This window comes from Calypte anna, chromosome 2, assembly GCF_003957555.1.
Source record: "Calypte anna isolate BGI_N300 chromosome 2, bCalAnn1_v1.p, whole genome shotgun sequence".
NCBI lineage: Eukaryota > Metazoa > Chordata > Aves > Apodiformes > Trochilidae > Calypte > Calypte anna.
Genome location: NC_044245.1, coordinates 23137148 through 23158636, shown reverse-complemented (window position 1 = coordinate 23158636; position 21489 = coordinate 23137148). Strand labels below are relative to the sequence as shown.

The 21489-nt window shown below is 38.1% G+C and overlaps 1 protein-coding gene across 1 annotated transcript in view; it reads right to left on the bottom strand.

The window, feature by feature from the left end:
- CDK14 (cyclin dependent kinase 14) overlaps positions 1-21489 on the bottom strand; it is a 311039-nt gene that overhangs the window by 128504 nt on the left and 161046 nt on the right. Inside the window, exon 9 of the mRNA XM_008494133.2 lies at positions 4636-4756. Within this exon, the coding sequence (XP_008492355.1) occupies positions 4636-4756 (121 nt within the window). The remainder of the gene's footprint in view (positions 1-4635; positions 4757-21489) is intronic.

Below are 21489 nucleotides of genomic sequence, written 5' to 3'. Positions count from 1 at the left end.
AATCAGAAAAAATATCGAGCAAAAGAACTAATTTATCCTAAGCTGTTTTTTCTTTTGGGCCCCAAGCAGTATTTCTTCAGGGTGTACTGGGACTCCTGCTCTCATATTTCTTTCACTGCAAATTATTTACAGCAGATACAGGATAAAGATGCCTTTGTAATGTCCCCTGTGTAAAAAAATAATTTGGTGCACCTGTGTCTAAAACGAGATCCATTTTTATTTAATAAATATCTTAATTGCTGTCATAGGTCTTCAATGGTCAAATATTCATGAAAGCATGCATGGAATTGGAGTGCATATATGCAATCAGAGCAGGCTGTGTGTGAAAAGTGGTGTGTTTCTGAAAAATACTCCTTATTTCTCTAACAATAGGATAGACAGAAAATCTCTGTATGAGGAGCTTTCCTTAAATTAAGAACAAAACTGAAATAATGCTTATCAGTCCAGATTCTACAAAGTTAAATTACAGTTATTTAATATGTAATTCCATAATATTTGACTGGCCTAGTTTCAAGTGATTTCCTCCACAGCGCTAAACATAGCTGATGTTAGTTAATAAAATTGAACTAAAAATATAACATGGCCCATAACTTCTTAGGTTACCTGGACTGTTAATAAGAGTTTATTTTTTAAAAGCACAGCAGTAGGATATGCAAAAAATTGCCAGCTGTTAGCAAACACAGTTTAAACCCAGCTGCACTTCAAAACAAAATATCCCTAGTGACTTTCTGATGTAAGCAACCCAGATGTAGCAGTACATGCATTACCAGAATCAAAAAGGGTTTAATAACCTGTTTAAATTGCTTCATTTACTAATACTATATTCTTCCTGTAAGGAACAAATATAATAGGTTCATTTGGGGATTTTTTCCCCTATGTTTCTGCATCACTTATACATGGGTTTTAGTAATTCATAAACCCTTTATGTATTGAAGCTTATTTTCCTTGCATTGACTTTCAAAGGACTGTAAAATTCAGGGATTAGGACAAGTTGCACCAGAGGCAATGCAAAGCCATTTTCCTAGCAACTAGTAAGTCTTCATCAAGAGAGGGGGGAAAAAAAAAAAAAAGGTATATCAAAGGTTATCACAACTCTTTGATGCAGTCTTGGGTAGCATAATACATTCATAAAATACTGCTGTACCAAATGCTGTCAGCAGTAAATCACAAAACCCACTGCATTTATTTCCATCACCAGTCTGACACCGCTAATGCATGTACGTCTTCATTAATATTATTTTATTGCCAGTGGCTATTTAAAAAAAGAATGCAGGAGAATGTAAAAACTGCGTGTGGATCATTAGCTTTTAGTTACTATCCTAATGCCCTACACCAACAAATGAGGTGTAAAAATAGCCCGCAGCCTCTGCCACCTGCTTCCCAGCCACTGTCCAGTGGTTAATATTTGGACTCTCTTTTCATGCAGCTGGTCTTCTACTCAGTAGGAGACCCACTTTCCATTCCTTGGAAACCAGCATGAAATGTCATTTATCATGGCTAGAGCAAAGGCCCTCTGTCTTTTTTTTTTCCCCCTCTAAACGGGAGAAACAGCTGTGCTTTCTACCTCAACATTATTTAAATATTCAGTGAAGTGGCTGCCTAGTTTTGTCATCATGTAGATCATCAATAAGGACATGAGAGCACACACTATATGCCATAAGGATATAATGCCAGTAATTGCATAAAAATGCTAATGCTACAGACACACTTTTGATAACAAATTACCAAATTACCTTGGAATATGATGGGAGGTGGGTTCCTGCACATCTCCCTTCCTCCCACTCTGGGAAGTCACTAAGTGGTTCTAATGCAATTATGTCCCAGCTATGTACAACCCTTGTATAAACAAAGCCCCAAGCCAGCCCATGCTCCAGCAGAGCTCACTGCTAGATGTGCCAAATAAGCATAAGTGACCTTAACATGTAACTACACTTCCCACAATCAAACTGGAAGCACTGTCTCAGACAACCCAGCAAAGCAGAGAAATAAAAACCTAAACCTGTTCTGTCGCATATCATATTCATTTGCTCTAATCTGATTTCTGATGTGGCAGTAGCTGAGCCTCTATATAAATTCCTGCCATGTGAAAGTATATTACTGGGTTTTTTTCCTAAGCTTTTCATTGTTCTCCAGTCTGTACAGAGAAGCAAAAAAATTATAAGTGCTATAAATTCAGTACAAGAGCAGTCTGATGTCATAGTAATTTGAAACAAAACTCACCACCTCTATCCCTGAGCAACCAAATCTTTTTTTAGACCTATATGCAATGCTTTGTGCAAGAAGACATCATTTATTGTTATAATGGAAGATATAATTATTGTGTTCCTCCTCAATACTCTTGCATCATTATAAATGTCCTGCCAAAAACAAGACCTGGATGGCTGAAGTGGCATTTTGAGTCCTTCTCTGGTCTTCCCCTCTGCTATTTAATTTGGATATAAACATCTGATTATGAAGGCAATAGTCAGTCTGCAATTATACTAGATTTAAAATGCTTCTATTAGCTTCATTTCTTAATTTTATCTCTATCTCAGTAACACCATATAGTTTGACTACACTTTCCATTGGCTTTTACTAAATCATTACTGGGAGGAATATTATAATAGTTGGTTTTAGGAGCTTTTGAGTGAACCATTTTTCTTTGTGAAAGAAACTTCAATAAGAATCAAAAATGTTTTAAAATCCTTTGTTCAGTTAAAAAAAAATCTTCATTTGAAGAGCAGTATTTTTAAAAATTGGTAAATGTTAAAAAGAATAAAAATGTCTAATGTCTCTTCTGACTAAAACTGCATTTTAGGTAATTTCTTGAGCAAATTCCTTTACTAAAGCATTAAAAAACTTCATTTGCCTGTTTGCAAATCACTTTTTTTTTGTACTTCACAAATTAAGACAGATATGTATGCACATACACAGAAATGTTGGACTCTAAGGGACTGAACCCATGCACTGTGAGCAGAAAAAACTCTTTATGTCTCCCAACTATTTCCACCCTCTAATAAAGTTGCCTGCCTTGTCCCAAGGAAGGCGAGCTCCCTGAATATCAGAGGTGTATCTGGGAAAAGAGGTGACTGCAAAACATCAGAAGCAGCTGGGATGCAGAGATTGCACGCAGTTTGTGAAGACATCAGGTTGAACCTCATCTCTGGGAAAACAGGACAGTTTTAGGATAGATGACAAGCTAAATTGCAGAAGGAAATTATATCTGTGAGGTGGAGAATGGTTTGAAGAAAAGCAGACAGATGCTACTGAAGATGGGACCTTTGTCTCTCTGATACAGCTGCAGTATCACAATATTCACATTTGTTCACCCTCCCTTTTCCCCTGCCTCTTGGTTCACCTGCCATTTCAGATGAAAGAAATACAGAAGCCAAAGGCCTGGTTATGTTAAACAGACTCTTCAATATTAGATATTCATACCTCACAACCCCTACAAATGAAAGAAGCCTGCAGTGTCTATATCCACCCCCAGGAGTCAAGACTTAACAGTGCCACAGGGAAAAAATAGATCATATTTTCAGGAAAATGTAGCTTTTCATCCCACATTCTCTGATCTCTGCTACAGAACTAAACACAACTCAGTCATGCTTAGTTTCCTTCCTCAGAAAAAAAAAATTACTGCTAGGTCATCAGTTTCAGTATTATTCTTCAAGATTACCTTGACAAATATTATTCACCCAGCATATGAAAACATAAGGTCCTTTTAACCTTATCTTACAGTCACCTCTAGATTTTAACATAATCATAATTCTAAGTTTAGGTTGCCTGTATTAAGATATTTCCACAAACTACAATTAAAAAAAAAGGTATATATTTATTTTTCTGAAACTTCCTCAGCAGTTTTTTTCTCATATAAAACAAGTTGCATAGATTTAAAAAGTGAAATACACATCCAGAGCATGAGTCTTTCCCATGAGTAAGGAAAAACATGTTTTCCACATTTCTGTTTCCTAAATCAACACACATTGCTTCTAGTAACACAGTTGAAGCTCTTACTAATTACAGGATTTGTACAGACTACAGAGATTGTGGGATCTCAAAACCTACAATATTAACTAAGAACCTCTAGCTTTGTTTCTAACAGTCAAAAAACCCAAACACATTCTTTGTTAAACATAGGACTAAAAGGTGTTATCAAAAAGGAGCAAGGTGTTTTTTATTGTACACATGAAACTGCCCTTTCAAACCTTCAAGGCTAAGTAGAATCTGTAGGTTTGAAAGAAAACTGTTCAGTGACGAATCACACACTGATTTACTGCTAATAAATACAATAAAGAACTGAGGCTGTATCTTCACAGCCAGAGAATCCTAGGTTTACCCTTGCTAGAGCCAGGCATGGTGAAAGTCTATCCTCTCAAAAGCAAGTATCATATCACATCATATCAAAGTACCAATTTAAGCCTACAAATATCAAGCAAAAGCAACTCAGTCTCTTCTAGCAACACATCAACAGCAGGTACCAGCTGCCAGCCAGTGGGTTTCAGGAGACTGCTCCTTTGTGGACATACCAAGTGACCCATACATTTACACATAGGTTTTTAAACCTGTACCACTAATCTCTGTATATATTTGTTTTACACATCTAAAGAATATTAGAGCTAAAGACCATATAGTCTTGTGTAGAGATGCTATACCTACCACATGTCAAGGCAGGTAGAATATTCTGTTGATCCCAGAAGGACATCTGGAGGCCTGTACCATAGGGTTACCACTTCATTGGAATATGTATGGCTGGGAACTGATTTAGCTCTTGCAAGACCTGTGAAATAAAAAAAAAATTAATACCAACATAAAGAAACAGTCTGCTATAGGACCATATACTATATAACATGAGGAAGCTGCAAGTGTTTTTTTGTTTTAATATTGGAATAAGTTACTTAATTAAAATAATGTGGTAGCATCTATCATTTAGTACCTGGCTTAACAGAGCTGTGAATATTACAAAGGAATAAGAAAATACAGGATTCATAATGACAGCTATAGTCCCAGGAAAGATGCAAAGGTACATTGTGGCATACCTAAATGAAAGACAAATAGACAAAGGTTTCCTCTGCTATTAACTGTGTGTCCTTAAACAGGGATATGCTTTAATTTCAGTGTTATTTAGAAAAAGGAAATGTAAAGGAAATTCCCAGACAAATAGTGCCACAAATTAAATTTGTTTTCTTAGGGAAGCCTAAGGAGATCTTCCACAGTTCACACTGCAAACCCCAGCCTGCTTCTTCAAGTTCACATTTGAAAGCAGTAAGCACACTTACACAATAACATTCAAATAAGTATTAACATTACAGCAATACACCAGAAAACAGTACATGCAAAATTCTTTCAACAAATTTATATTGGCAGTGTACCAATCCAAGAAGCAGAAATTGTTTTGATTAAATCTGTGGCCTACTAAAGATATATTATTTAAAATATTGTTTTTAAGCCTGTCAGTCATTTAAAGTATTTCACATTACTACACAACCCCAATCTAGCCCATGTGAAACTGGAAAGATTTTAGAAGGGGCTCTCCTGTGCTAAAAACAGTACTGAAGAACATACCTTTCTAACACTTCTCCTACAGAAGCCTCTCTCTTACAAGAAAATGAAAAGGAAAAAAAAATTCAGGGCTATCATGACTGTTTGTATCACATGCCTACATCTTTTCCAAATAATTTGCTCCTACTTCCTGCTTTGAGACCATCCACTCCCTCACTGGGAACAATGGACATGCAAAAGTAATGAAAATGAGGAGAATATGCCACTGGGGTGTTTTGTGTGTCGTTCTAAACAAAGAATTATCAATTTCCCTTTCACAAAATAAATTAAATAACTAATACAGAAGCTCATGTCTTACAGCTCACAGAAACCAGAATACAAAGTCAGATATACAGAAAGAAATGTTCAGCATGAGAATTCACATAAGTGTGCAGATAAAAATCCTTTGCACCTTTATTCTTACTACACCAGAGAATCAACTTAAGAACAGTTAATCTCAGTGAATCCATCTCCATAGTAATTATGGCAAATCTTGCCAGTAGATTGCATTATCAGCTGATTATAGCAATTAGACCAGTGTAGGGGAATAATTTGACTTGTATGCCAAAATTCCTTCTAAAAAAAAATTACATTTCAAATATGAATAACCATTTTTAGGTTTAATTTTCAGACTTCCATCTCTTTTTCCTTTGTGCACCTGACTCTCAGCTTGACGAATAACTTGGCTCATACGGACAACTCAGGGCTAGCCAATGCAGTGCAGCCCCACAGAGGCCAGAGGAGAGGTCACATCACACATTCTACCTCAGCCTGCAGATTAATATTTTGCTCCTAGGAGATCAGAAAACACAAAATGCTCTAATTGATGCATTTTCTTTTTCCTAGCCCAGAGAAACATTAATGAGTTTGAGCTTCTGAGCATCTATATCCCATGTGACTAGAGTGAAACAGTCATTCCTGAATTTGTGGATATGGACCTATTAGTCTTAAGCTAATAAAAAAATTATGAAAAGACTTGAGAAGCCTTGATGGTGAATCCCCCATCCTTCTTTGCATTTCTGGGCCTCTCTTTAGTCCTGCCTAAAGAGTGAATTTGGATGCAAATGATTTAATCCCTAATGTTCTGCCTAGCTTTGCTAAAAGGCATAGGCAGGCAGGGGAGGACATTTTTTAAAAGCCAGTGATATTTGGGGAAAACTGTCAAAAAACTTTCGAGGTGGGTAAAAAATTAACTCTTGCTCCAAGACACAAAGATAAACACACTCAAGAAATCTCCCATGTATGGAGGAATGGAACTCAATTTGCCACACAAGAAATCATACTACAAAACATACAGTATCTACCAGTTTCTGCCCCTTTACTGGCCAGGATGGAGCTTTGCAAATGCTATAGCCAGCCCAAGTATTCCTTTCCTCCTCCTGTCCAACCCTTCAGCATAGAACCTGTTCTCACATCTTACTGGGACTGCTGTTCACCCTGTGCCCTCAGCCTGCTGCTTCTTTATCTCTAATTATCAGGATTAATCTCTTTCAGGTTAACCAAAATCCATCCAATTTTCAAAATGTTCCCCTTTTTGGCTAATCTCTGCCTTTTGGACAACTAAAAGCTCTTCTTCGATCTGTTTTTCACTCCCATAACACCATGAAAGCCTCCCATGAGGATAGCTGCTGTATCTGTTTTCTCAGTTATAAGAGGAGCACCACTGAGATGGAGAAACTTATAAACAAAACCTTCATTTGTAAGAGCAAGTTGAAAACATATATTGGCATCAGACAGCATTACTGGCTTTAGGAGGTTTAAGGGTACAGACCATATGTTTTAAGTTGTGGCCAATTGCCTAGTTGGGTCACATACAGAACTTTGGAAATTAAATAGCCAAATGGAAAGCAGGAGTGAACAACTAAGGGAAACACTCACAAAGAAGACTAAAGTTTGGCAGAGGAGAATTTGGCACAGTCCTTCTACTCAGTCAAATCACTCCTCTGGTGCAGAACTGAAAGGACTTGAATTAGGATAATGCCTCAGAGGAGCTGCTTTCTCTCAGGCAAGGAGCAAATTTTGGTATTTCTGAATTACAGTTTCAATAAAGAAGGGATCTGCATTTACGAACACTTTCACTTTAAAACTCAAAATTAATGCAAATGTCTTTTACCACACTTAAGCAAGAAAAAATAAACTCATCTTTCAGCTACATTTGCAGTTTAAAAATAATAGTATCAAAAATACATATGTGAAACACTAACAAGTCACTGCATTTGTTTTGATGCAGGTAGCAGTTATAAGGTTTGCTTTTTTCAGGTATCCTCCTGCAAGAAAATTTTAAACCCTTTTGCACATCCAAATATGCTTACTCATGCAAAATTTATTTAATGACATCCTTCAGCTGAAAGAAAACTGAAGGGTAGAATTAATTAGCACAGCATGTTCGATCACTTTCTTTGAGGGTTCCCTGTCTGTTTCCATGGTTACACTACAGGAACAGTGACAATCTCGTTTCAAACAGACAAATCTTATGAAGGATCACCAAAACTTCAAACCTTAATGGCTAGTGTGTATGAAAGACAAAAGGTAAACGGAGACATCACCAGGTGAGCACCCAATATTTACATACTGCTGCTTGAGCACTTTTTTGTCTGGGACAACCTCCTGACAAGCAGTGAACTCCCCTCCTGCTTCTGTGTCTTCCAAAAGATAAAAGGTCAACACATGTCCTGCTGTTGCAGCCTTATTTTGAAAGCTAAAAGCCAAGCACATGGCACAGTTATTAAAAGTCAGGTCATGTCAGACCCACTGGGGATTCTGCTTGTAGTTATGGGAAGAACAGACACTGTTTAATGTTCTCCAGGCACTTATTTCTACAGCCATTATTCATCCTAGGGAAGTACAGGTCAGTCAGGCTCACCTCAGCACCTGGAAAGATTATGAAGCAGATCCTCCTGAAAGCTCTGCTAAGGCATATGGAAACTGAGGAAGTAGCTGGTGGCAACCAACATGTCTTCACCAAGGACAAATCATGCCTGACAAATTTAATGACCTTTTACATTGAGGTCACAGCATTGGTGGACAAAGGGAGAGTCACTGATACTTGCCTGGACTTGTGCTAAGTATTTGACATTGTCTATCATGACATCCTGATCTCAAAATTGGAAAGATATGGATTCGATGGATGGACCACTCATTGGATAAGGAACAGGCTGGATGGTCACACTCAAAGAATTGTGGTCAGTGGGTTGATGTCCAAATGGAGATCAGTGATGAGTGGTGTTCCTCAAAGGTTGGTACTGGGACCAGAGCTATTTAGCATCTTTGCCAGAGACACAGACAGTGGAACTGAGTGCACTCTCAGCAAGTTTGCTGATGACACCAAACTGTGGTAAGGTCAACATGCTGGAGCTAAGGGATGCCAACCAGAGGGACCCTGACAGTGTTGAGTCCATAGCAACCTCATGAAGTTCAATAAGGCCAAGTGCAAGTTACTGCCTCTGGGGCAGGGCAATCCCAAGCAAAAACACAGTTTAGGTAGAGAATGGATTGAGAAGAGCCCTGAAGAAAAGGACCTGGGGGTGTTGGTTAATGAGAAGTTCAACATGAGCTGGCAACATGCACTTACAGCCCAGAAAGCCAACCATATCCTGGGCCACACCAAAAGAAGTGTGGCCAGCAGGTCAAGGCAGGCAATTCTTCCCCTCTGCTTCACTCCTGTGAGAAACTGCCTGTAGTAAGCACCATGTCCAGTTCTGGAGACCCCAGCACAAAAAAGACATGGGCCTGCTGGAGCAAATCCAGAGGAGAGGCACAAAGATCATCAGAGGTCTGAAGCACCTCTCCTCTGAGGACAGGCTGAGAAAGTTGGGGTTGTTCAGCTTGGAGAAGACAAGGCTCTGGGGAGACCTTATAGCAACCTTCCAGTACCTGAAGAGGAATACAAGAAAGCTGAGAAGGGGCATGTACCAATAGGACAAGGGCTTTAAACTGGAAAAGGGTAGATTTAGTCTAGACATTAGGAAGAAATTCTTCATTATGAGGGTAGTGAGACAGTGCAACAGGTTGCCCAGGGAAGATGTGGATGCCCACTCCCTGGAAGTGTTCAAGGCCAGGTTGGATGAGGCTTTTAGTAACCTGGTCTAGTGGAAGGTGCAGTGGGGTTGGAACTAGGTGATCTTTAAGGTCCCTTCCAGCCCAAACCATTCTATGATATCCAAGCTGAAAGAAGAAACTGTCCTGATACATAGCATACCACATGGCTTGCACAACAGCTTCTACCTGTACAGTGACACAAACTACAACTTCCTTTTAGCTCATTCATTAAACAGCAGCTCAGGATACCCTGCAATGGGTATTTAAAGTACAGGATGAATCATCTGTGCCTATGTAGGTATGTCTTTAACACAAAAAACCTCCTGCTGATTCCTACTCTGAATTTAGGGGGTGGGGGGGAAGGGGGGAAAGAGGTATTTCCTTCATATTTCCTTCCTTGGTAAATACAATTTTCTCTCCTTCATCTCTTATTTCAGACTTAGAGATTGTATCTGGTTTTACCTAGCATCCATTATTAACAAAACATATTGCATTGATTTATCACTGTAATTTTAAAATTGTATTTGGATTTTACAAGAGGCAATAGCCATATCCAGACTCAAGATCTATTCAATACATGTACCTTTGGCGAGATGAGCACAAATATTAATAATTGATATCTCTTTGGCTGCAGGATTCCTCTCTAGTCAGGTTCATATGACAATGAGGAAGCCTTTGTTCACAGTGAGTATGATTCTGCAAATGAGTAAACCAGTCACAACTGCAAAAACAAGGGCTTGCCAACCATGCATGCGTTTTCCTTTTCCATTATCTCTTAAATGTGTTGACCTGTTTACTATTTTGATTTAAATATATCAAAATGGGATGCATACTGCAAAAAAGGTGGGTTTTTTCAACTTTCCTTGACTCAGATTCTGCTCATTTTTTGTTTTGTTGTGTTGTATTCCAGCCTCCTGCTTTGTTTTGTTTATCTTAACAATTGCCTGTATTTTGAGGTAATTGGATTATAAACCATCACTGTGATTAAGAAATAATATTACAATATTGTTATTGTATTCTACTGTACGTTGTGAACTGTCCATTTCAAGTTAACTGTTAACCTATTTACTTAGTTGTTTTTCAACAAGCATATTCATTCAATGAATACCTGAATGACAACAAAACAGAAGAAAAATGGGTGGAAACACTGACACTGATATAGTGAAGCAGTCAACTCAAACCCAGAAGTCACTTCCCAGCAATCGAAAGCATCCTGCAGCCTTTAGGTCCCTTTGCAGTTCACCTGAGTAGTTCTGTCCCCAAGATGAAGCTTTACCAAAGAATCCAAGTTAAATTCCTTTCAAATAAGATAAATTACCTACAATATCCTATGTCCGAGTCAATACAGCCACTAGACTATGGTAATGCTGTTCATTTATAAAAGTTACTCACTATCAGGGAGAGCAATAAATAGGTTCCCCAATGAATATTCCCAAAACACACTTGAGCAATGACTGGTCTTCCAAGCTGGAGTGCAGGAGTCAGTCCAGGAGACAGAGAGCAATAAAGAAAGCAAAAGACATGTGTCTCTCTCAGTCTGTCTTTTTTTTCCCAGCAGTATCAGTTGTTCTAATAAAATATTATTTTTCCCTGCAAATGTTACCTCATGTATGTCTTCAGACATTTACTTACAGTACTGCAGACAATAATTATTCTCTGTGAAGGGGACTTGAGTGACAATTTGACAAACACAAGTTAAAGAAATGGGGGATGCAGTACTCCTTTTGCTGCTACCAGAAAAATGTTTTTCTTTTTTTCAGCAGCTTCAGCATCATCTCTTTCATCACCACCTCTTTCCTTTGTGTCCTGAGCTACCCAAAGGATTATAAGCAGCAGAAAATTGGGATATGAGAAAGAGCTCAGCTGTTGTTTGTATATTAAAAGATCCTTTTGGTTAATTTGACAGAAAACTATCCTAGCTATAAAGCTGGTTATCCCCCTGCCTTAAAATCATTATAAAAATTTTTTGACACATTTTGGAAAAACCCACTGATGCTGACCATGTATTATGACTGCTATATTCATTCATTGCCTATTAGAAGAAAGAGACATGCTAAAAATTCAGTTCTGATCAAACAGTGATATAGAAATGTGAAAAAAAAACCCATACATTCTATTTTAAAACCCAAGAAAATATCTCTATTCCAATTGCATTATGGGTCAGCATGAATAAGTTCAAAGTGCCTCTGCTAGCCTGGAAGCAGAAACAAAAAAACCACAAAATACAAAACAAAAAATCATCAGCACCAACAGTGCAAACATAGACATAGACAAAAGCTAACAGAACTCAAGGACAGATAGCAATTTCACATCGAAGGTAACTTCTGCATTACTGAAAAGACCTGGATTCATTATTGATGTGTTATACGTGCCCATAATACCTTAACAGTTGACTGATTTAAATCTTGCTTTCCAGATCCTGGATTTTTACTTCATGATTCCCAGTTTGCTGCCTCACAAAAGCATCTGTAAGAAGATGATGCCCTCTACTTCTAGCAATGTCCCAGCATGTATGCACCCTTTTGCTACTAAGGATATCAGTGAAAACGTCAGAATTACTCATTCCACAATGAAAATATTAGGTTTGAAGAAAAGAGTTAACAATGGCAAAACAGATGGTTTTACATTGGGAATAGCTGCAGAATGCAAGGAAGTAAAACAGGCAGAAAATAACTTCACTGAAAATGAGAGGTGATGTGTCTGAGGATACTTTAATAAACCCTGTGAAAACAAGAGTAAACTCCAGCTAGGAATGAGTCCAACCCTGGACAATGGTTTGAGCTCAGAAGAAAACAGTAATTAAAAAACAAAAAAACAACATATGGGGATGTTTAAGACACGTAAGAAAGAAACTTGCTAAAGATAAAGTTAAAAATCTACTTTTCTCTAGTCTTGAGGTATAAATGTGTCTTCATTTGAACATGAACTAAAGGAGGGCTTTTGAGAGGAGCTGAATTTGAGAGGAGCTGAATGCAGAAGGAGGGCTCTATTCCCTCCCATCTCCTGACTGTACTCTATAAATGTCAGGCAGAATGGAGGCTTCTGCTCTTTATTTAAATTTGTGCTCACTCCTGGCTTTGTTGCTGTTCCCCTGCACTCCTTTACCACCAGCTCCCCACCTGCTCTCCAGAATCCATCCCTTTCAGGTGCTGGGAAGAGCCCTGGACACCACAGTCCTGAGTCAGCCCTGCCACAAGGGGCCCTCAGGTACCCATCCCTACCAGCAATGAGATGGGGTTGTGTGTATATATATATTTGTTTTTTTGTTACTTTATCCCTTCTGTTATTGTCTTTCCCCTGTGCTAGTAAAACTGTATCCAATTGTTGTTAATTTCCAACTTCACATCTCCAGTCTTTATTCCCCCTTTTATCTTCTCTTGTGGCAGGGGGGAATAGAGAGTAACTGTTCCTCAGTTTGCAGTCCACCCAAACTGCTAAGCCATGACAAAATGTTTCACTGCCATTAGGATTTTCAAATAAAGGGATTTAGAAAAGAAAAACTAAAGTGATCCAGGGGGAAAGTGCTGTATGGATACAAACTGAGAGCTATGGATGTCTATTTTGGTGAAATGTAATAGTCCATCAAGCACTGACCACTGAAGTTAACAACTTACTGTAAGCTACTGTGTATGAAGTTAACAATCCTTATCTGTACAAATAAACTCAGGGCTGCAAGAGCCCTTTTTGATTACTCTATTTGGGGTTCAAGTAAAAATAAATCAACCCTTATCAACCAGTACCTTGTTAACTTATCACTTGATAAAAATGCAGTAGGTATTTGACATATTGCATGAGACAGGCTAAATAGGACGTACGGGCAGAGAAATGAATATGCAGCTCTGTGCTGTGCAAGACTTGCCTTTTTTAGAAAATCTCTTATACAAACTGCCTTCCCCTTTGTTTGGGTGCTCAGAAGACTGAACACAGACCAGATTCAAGCCCATCATACATAGAGCAGCAGTACCATTTAAATTCTTCTAGTTTAATGCTGTATTAAATCTGGTGGGTGAAGAACTGTTAAATAAGCACAATTTGGTGCCACTGGAGTGATTCACAGTCATTCCAACAGAAGCATAAGAGCCAAGATTTCCCAAGAATTTTATGTGCAAACATCTAATCTCAGTTGTTTACACTCAGGTATTTTTGTTTTTTAACTGACCATACAACACTGGAAGTGACAAGGTGATGCCACAGTGAGCACACATTGTCCTCTCCATCTGTGAATGGGGTCCAGAACACAGTGCAGTTAATCTGTGGAGTGCTGAACACTGATGAAGTGCAACAATAGTTGCATGAACACTGGGATCTTACTCTAAGAGTGATTTATTCCAGTGCAATACTATTATTTTGCTGATCCATCATGTCCCATCTAGAGGTAGAATCTCTGGAGAACTTTAATGAAAGGAATACCTCAAGTCTTGGCCAGCTACTAAACATCTATTCAAATACCTTCAAATTTATTTACAAACAGATCAGATCCCAGGAACTGGTCTGAGACAGTTTAACAAGATCCAGGCTACATGGAAAAGCAAGTATTTGAACAACAATAATGTCTGCAAACAAACAGTACTTTTGAAAAGCAGATCTAAAGACTATTTTATTTATAAATCAAACAATACTGACATCTGACATTACCCTGCAGGTAATGCAGGTGGAATTTGTGAATTTAAAAAACTGTCACCACATGGGTATTGAAACCATGAATTCTTACAGTACAACGTCTGACTTATGTATAAACAGAACAATTCTGACAATACCAGCCACTGACTTCTGGCCTCTCTACAGCACAGCCAATGCAATTAAGTTTGATATGCCTGCTTCCCAGCTAAGGTGTCACCTGAGCATACATTTCCACTCTGCAGGGTGCAGCTGTATTTATTTCATTATCCAGATTCATCTTTAGAACCATGGCTTCTCTGCCTGGTATGGTGATTACAGAGTTTAATCCAGGCTGCTTCCAGTACCCAAGTCAGACTATTTGCAGATCCAACAAATACTCGGATGATTTTTGTCAGTGCTACAATATACAATACTCTAATGCTCAGAGGTTTCCTTAGCAGGTAAACCACTGTCTTTGCTGTTCTGTTGAAGCACTGCATTAGGTTTTGTGTGCACTATCACATTATTATAAACTAGATAACACCCACAGCATCTAAAATCACATCTGACTGTACTGGTTTAAATAAAAATATTTACCTGAAAGTACAGTACACTATTGGCACTCATCCAAAACTAAATTTTCTCAAATATTTCAGTGTTTTGGAACACAAAGAACACAATAACTACAGGAGACAAAGATTTCACTGAATTAAAAAACTGTTTTCATTTTGCTTTAAGTGTAAAACTATTCAGAAAACCTATGTAAATGGTGTTGCTTCTGTAAAGAAGTACTATAAAGCAACATCTTATGACAGGAATCTGCAGAGTCCCAGATTCACCTGTTCAGCTGAATCACTCCTCAAAGCTCATTTAATGTATATGTCATCTTAAATTAGCTGATTCACAAATCTTTGAAGGAAAGTTTTATGTGAGAGACATTGCAATATCCTTAGGACTAAATGACTATTTGACTTTGCATCAGTAATCAGGCATCTGTATTCCTGCAGAGCCACCTAATCAGTTCTTAATACAATTTTGCCACAGAAAAAGAAGACATGAAAACAGACAATTTAATTTTTCAAAAAGTTACATTAGGAGAGTATTAATGCTGTGCCTTAACAGCATAATTATAGAAATATGTAGCTAAAAAAGCAAATGTTCCTCGTGCAGCATCTTTCTCCTAAAGTGATACTGAAACATTGTGATACGACTGCCAGGAAGGCAAAATTGGAGCTGTATAACCAAATCTAGTCATTATGTACAGATGGAAGCCTACTAAGTCATCAGAATTGCAGAACCCTACAGTGTAACTGAAAAAAACAAGTAAAAATTTGTTAGTACTGAAATCAAGCCATTCTTTCATCTAATATTTCACTTAACTAAAGGACAAAGGTGTACTTCTTCATGCAATGCTGCAATAAGAAGGATATGTGTATGTTTGTAGTTGTGGGTGGTAATAAAAGATATGAACATCTGGATTTCTCCTGAATTACTTCCAATGACAGCAGAAAAAAAATTGCTATATGATCTGACATATTGTAAGACATAAAAGCTAAAGATGGGAAAAGCTGACCTGACCTTGGCCGAAAGTTTGGGCATGTTCAACAAGGGGAAGATCTAACCAGCCCTTCTCCCTACCACATAACATGAAAGTCATGCAGCAGCAGCAATTCCTCCCCAAGCAAAGCGGTGTTAATGTTCCCACATGACCCAGATAAAAAGCTGCTGATTCCTTATCTCTCAGTTTTAATATGGGTAACTTTAGGTCTTTCAAATATCAAGACCAAGAGGTCAGGCAAAGGTGGTTATTTGTAACAGACATAAGGATAGCTATGTAGTGTTAAAATTTATTTGTATAGCTCTGTGGAAATGTAAATCACTGGAGAAGTGTTAAGTATTACTAAGACAAGCACTGCCTGACCTCTTCTAGCTATCATGAAGGCCAATTGCTGCAGGGGTAATTCTCATCGTAATGCAGTAGACCTGCAAGCATGATTTTCATTTACATCAGTATGAATTGTGCATCTATAATTATAGTAATATATCCAGCACCGTGTCCTTCAGAAGGAATGAAAAAACCCTGCATTAATTATTCAAAATTACCTTGATAAAAAGTGATGGTATTGCAGTAAAGTAAGGTTTTAAACTGTCGGAGGACAATACAAATTATGTTATAAATTACAGAGCCATCACTTGTTTAAAATGCAATCTCAATTATGGAAATATTTCATATAATGTTAAATGGCACATTTCTCTTAACGAACTGCAAGTCTCTGTTCATGTTAATCTTTTTCTTTGCCTATCAATATTTTTGTTCTGACTGATGATGAATTCTTTCTTCTTTAATCCCCACCTTTTCCACTTATCCTTTAATTTCCACACAGCTGATTATTTCCTGTGTAAAATAAATCTGCATAACTATTAATACATTAATGAACTTAAAATTATTTCAACACTTGATATAATTTCCTCACTATATAATACAGTATGGTCTCTTAAATAAGGAAATGTCAAACAAACCCATGATCAGATCAAGAAAGCAAAGAAAGAATACTATGGGATCAACCAGAATCTGAAAGCTTTACAATGACCATAGCAGTTGTCTTCCCCTGTAATTGCTGTATCAGAAAGAAGCAAATATGCTTCAGAAACAATAAGGCTTTAAAAAAAGTTCAGTATTTTAAAGACAGTGGCTTGTAGTCAAAAGTTTATGGACTGTTTGTAACAGAAGCAAAATGTGCAGGAAAGGAAAATGTTCTAGCTTAAAACTGATAAGAGAACAGTGTTGCATGACTGAATAATGTTAATTATCAACTGAAAAATCACCTTTCATTTCTGTCTTTAAATAGATCTACAGATTAATTTGGATGGATGGATATCTCTTCTACAGGAAGTGACCACAGTTCTCCATGGGGTTTTTTTGCAATTATCACATAACTGCCTCGTTGGCACTTAGATGGAGAATGCAGGACAATAAAAAACATAATTCTGATAATACCACAAGATCACAGTCAGCACTGAGTTAGCTGCAGTGCAGATGACATCTAAATCCCATGTTCTTCTTAAGTGCAAAACACTGAAACAGATTTTTCATCACAGTTGTTTTAATGGTGTCATAACAAACTTCCTTTATTGTCCTTAATGGATAATTAAGATGCTTTCCTCCTATTTAAAGGCTCAGTGTAACTCTAACTTGTAACAATTGAACTCTTAAGTAATCTGAGACTTGTTTAACAGGGGACCCATTTAATGAATCACACCGATCTCCAGTTCCTTAATGGTTTAAAAAAATATTTAGAAGTTTTCCATTTCAGTCAATAAACCTACATAGTGCTTCTTAATGGGAAGAGCTTAAGTAACAGCATTTACTCTAGTAACAGCTGAAAAGATTGGCATTTAAAAAAAAAAAACTCATTTCAACTGTTAAAAAGCCATCAGTGAAGACTGATGACAAAAATTTAGTGTGTTGCTCTACTTTGCATTTATTATTAGTAAAGACAATTTGCAGTCTTAGTTAAAAATGAAACCTCAGTTTCTACACATTACTATCTGCAGATAAGTAAACCTGGGTCAAATCTATTCTTTCTCGATGGACTATGAAACCCAGTTTCTATCCATAAGGTATTCTTCCTGTATTGACTCTCACAGTAATAATTTTTATTTAGATTTACCTGATACCTCAATAAACCCATCAGATCTGTGAAGTTAGATGGAGGTTCACAGTGTAAACAGCAAACAAAACAGATATGAGAAGCAAGAAGCATCTGCAGTGGCACTAGACCACATATACTCCTACACCTTCACCTCTACAACACTGTACAGAGGAAATCTTCAGCCAAAAAGCCAGAAAACTGAAAAATCTTCAGCCAGAAAAATGCCTTTGCATTGCTGTCACTTGAGATTTCTTGCTACCTATGCAACTCCTCTTCTTCTTGGTCACAGAACTAGGCAAGATGATAGAAGGTCATAGGAAGAGCATGGCAAGCTCTTGCTGCTGGGAGGGGAAAGAGGCAGCTTTGGCTTCTCCCTGGCAGAAGCCAGGTATAGTGTTAGAAACTAGGAAGGAAGATTTGGGAGTGGAGGGAAAGCCTGTCATCCTGGGAAAGCAAATAACTAAGATCAGTCTGCCACAGGTCTCTGGGTCCACAGTACCCTCCCAGCCCACAACTTCAATCCCTCCTTCAAGAGAAAAGATTTGAAGGTCCTTTAACTACCTACCAGCTCTGCTCCGAGGCTCTGACCTCCATTTCACTGGATCTAGAAAGCAACAGGGATGGCAAGGGCTTTTTTCCCTGACGCAGTCGTATACATTTAAGGTTACACCAGGACAATTGAACTGAGTCCACAGTCTGCTATGCTGCTTCAGGCCTCCAGCTGCCACCATGAACAGAATTATCAGCTGCTGCTTGCAATGGAAAAGGCTGTATTTGCAGCTAATTACAGAAATAAATGTTTTAGAAAGGCCTGCAAGCTAACTGAAGTTTGAGTTTCTTGGGTTTCACTTTCCTTGGTTCCCACTTGGATTCCCACTTCTTTTTTTCAACTTACAACTTTGAAACTGAAGCCATCTTCATTTCTGGATACTTATGCAAATAGAATCCTCAAAGAAACCCATTACTGAACTTCCAGGGGGTTATGAACAAGAAGTCTTCAGATTTCAAAGGCTGCTACCAGAGGCAACAAGGCTGCACCTGGGGGGAAAGCAACTTCTCACAGGGAAATGGGAAAGAAATCTCTTCCCGAGACTGTTCAATTCAGACAGGATGGTAGAGGGGTCTGTGGGCCTACATCTGGGGGAAGCTGATTCCCATTATCAGCAGCAGCCTCTGAAGACAAAAACCCAGGCAGCTTCCAGCCCAGCCAGGCTGCCATTGAGGCAGGAGCCTCAGAAGTGACTCTCCCTGCTCCCACAGCTCTTCCCGACTGCCAGGATGCTGCAGGCCATGGCTCACTGCTTCCTGGGCTCGCTGGAAGCCTTGAAGCCCAGAGGAAGTCAACCTACAGAACCAGAAATGCTCTCAGAGGAGCTCTGCAAACAGTTTCACCAAGTGTTACTGACACTATAAAGCACCAGCTCTATGACAATTCCTCATACCAGCATCTCCAAGAACTGATACCCTGTAGAGCTTTTACACAGAACAACACAGCAGTTATCCAGGCAAGCAATCTTTCGTGCATCCAACATTTCATATGAATCTTATAGGGTACATTATAAAGAAATTGCTTTCAGGATTCTCACTGTGAAAAAATGCATAGTTGTCTTTAAGTTGTCAACATAGCTTTAATCATTTTAACAGTAAGCTAACTATACAGCAACAGTCTTGTCCCTCTTGACATATCCCCAACATGCTCCCCACTGAAAAATCTAAAACATCCTCTTTAATACTCAGCTGCAGTTTTTAAATGCAAGTCCACTGAGTATAATTCGCTTTACTACAAACCTCAAGCCTCTTTGCTCCTGCTATTACTAATCATCCTATGTATCTTGATGGATGCATTGTGGATGCAAGGATACTTCCTTGATTCTTTCTTCTGCTGCATCACAGGGCTTTATATTAACAAAACCCTGAAAGCTTTAGGCAGGCCTTTCACCACAATGCAGATCTCCCACAGCTCCTTACTCATCCAGGGAGATCCCAGAGGACAACAAAAAACTGACAGAAAAAGCTTCAGGGTCAGTGTCAGTAAAGCAAAGACATTTCCATGAAAATTCTGGTGCTCTTTTTTTCTCCAAAGCAGAGAAAGAGCAACTCTCTGACTGCAGGAACAAGCACTAAAGCCCTAAATTCCTGATGCTTCTTCTCACCTGGCAACAATAGAATTCATTGTGATGTTACCACAGCTCAAAGATTTTATTTAAAGGACCAAAATAAACAAAAATCAGGGCAGAGAACAGGAGGAAAGGGGAAATGTTAATAAAGATAATAAGTAGTAGTGGTACTAGTAAAACATAATCAATTAGCAAATTCCTATCTTTGCAAATTATAGTCAAGCTAACAAGCTTCTAGAGCTGCTACTGTTTTATGCCTTGAAAATGTATTTTGCACTTCTCCCCCTCAGGTACTTGAGCAGTCATGGCCTTACACTGTGTCTTGGAACTATGCCATAAGTCAGGCAAAGAATCAAAAAAATCACCCAATCAAAAGATATTACTACATTGAAAGTCCTTGCATCCTTGCACTTACAATGGCTGTACAATCCCAAAACACAGACCAAAGAGGTCTTCAAACTTTGTGTTGTTCACTTCTATTGCAGGCATTGCAGAAAGAGAAATTAGAAAGATGGCTGTAGGGAAGTTTCACAAGCAAACAAGTCCTAAAATACAGTCCCCAGCAGCAGGTTGAGATGGAGTTTATTAAGTATGATAATCTGCATGCAAACACAACTTGTTAGCTAATCTTGCTTTACATCAGCATCCACAATAGCTCAATGCCAAGACTGAATCACTGAAAAGACACATGGCACTGGTCATAGTATGTAGCTCTTATATACAAAAAACTCCATTAAAATATGTTGTTAAGGGCATTGTCCAAATGCCACTTAAACACTGACAGGCTTGGGGCATTAACCACCTAACCAGGAAACCTGTTCCTGTGCTTGACCACCCTCTCTTTAAATAAATGCTTTCTAATATCCAGACTAAACATCCCCTGGCGCAGCTCTAAACCACTCCCATACATAAAAATAATAGTAAGTGCATTTATTCTAGAAATATACCTTGCTTCTGAAAATGCTTAAGGGTTTTTCTAAACAAAGGCTTAAAGATTTTCTTTTTTTTCTTTTTTTTTTTTTAAGTCAATACACACCCAAAGGTCAAACAAATGCATGTGGATGAAGTACAAAAGAAAAGTTAAAGTGAAGAACCCACTAACCAAAGGCTAAGGAACGTTTATGTAGCCCAGTCTGTGTGGTAACTAGCATCAAGCACAAGCCCCTATGCATTTAAATTAGTAATTGCTTATGGTGTTACTCATTAAGGGTTTACAACACTTTATTTCTACTCAAGACAGATATATTTGTGGGGAAAATGAACAAAACCATACATAGTCAAGTGCACACCACAGGATCAAAAATAATTCTTGCACTTATTTAATATTTTCATAAGAATAATTTCTTATATACTTTAATTTCCTGCCGAATTTTAATTAGATTCAAAAAAGAATACAGGAATGGAGTTCAAGGACTATTTTTCACAGCAACAACTATTCAAGATGCAGCCTCCCCTATTATATCTTCTCAAGAAAGCCATTTTTTATAGCTCATTCATTTTTAATTTGATAAAGCCTCTGTGTTCTGTTCTCCCTTTTCATTTGACTGCTGAGTCTTCTCATAAAT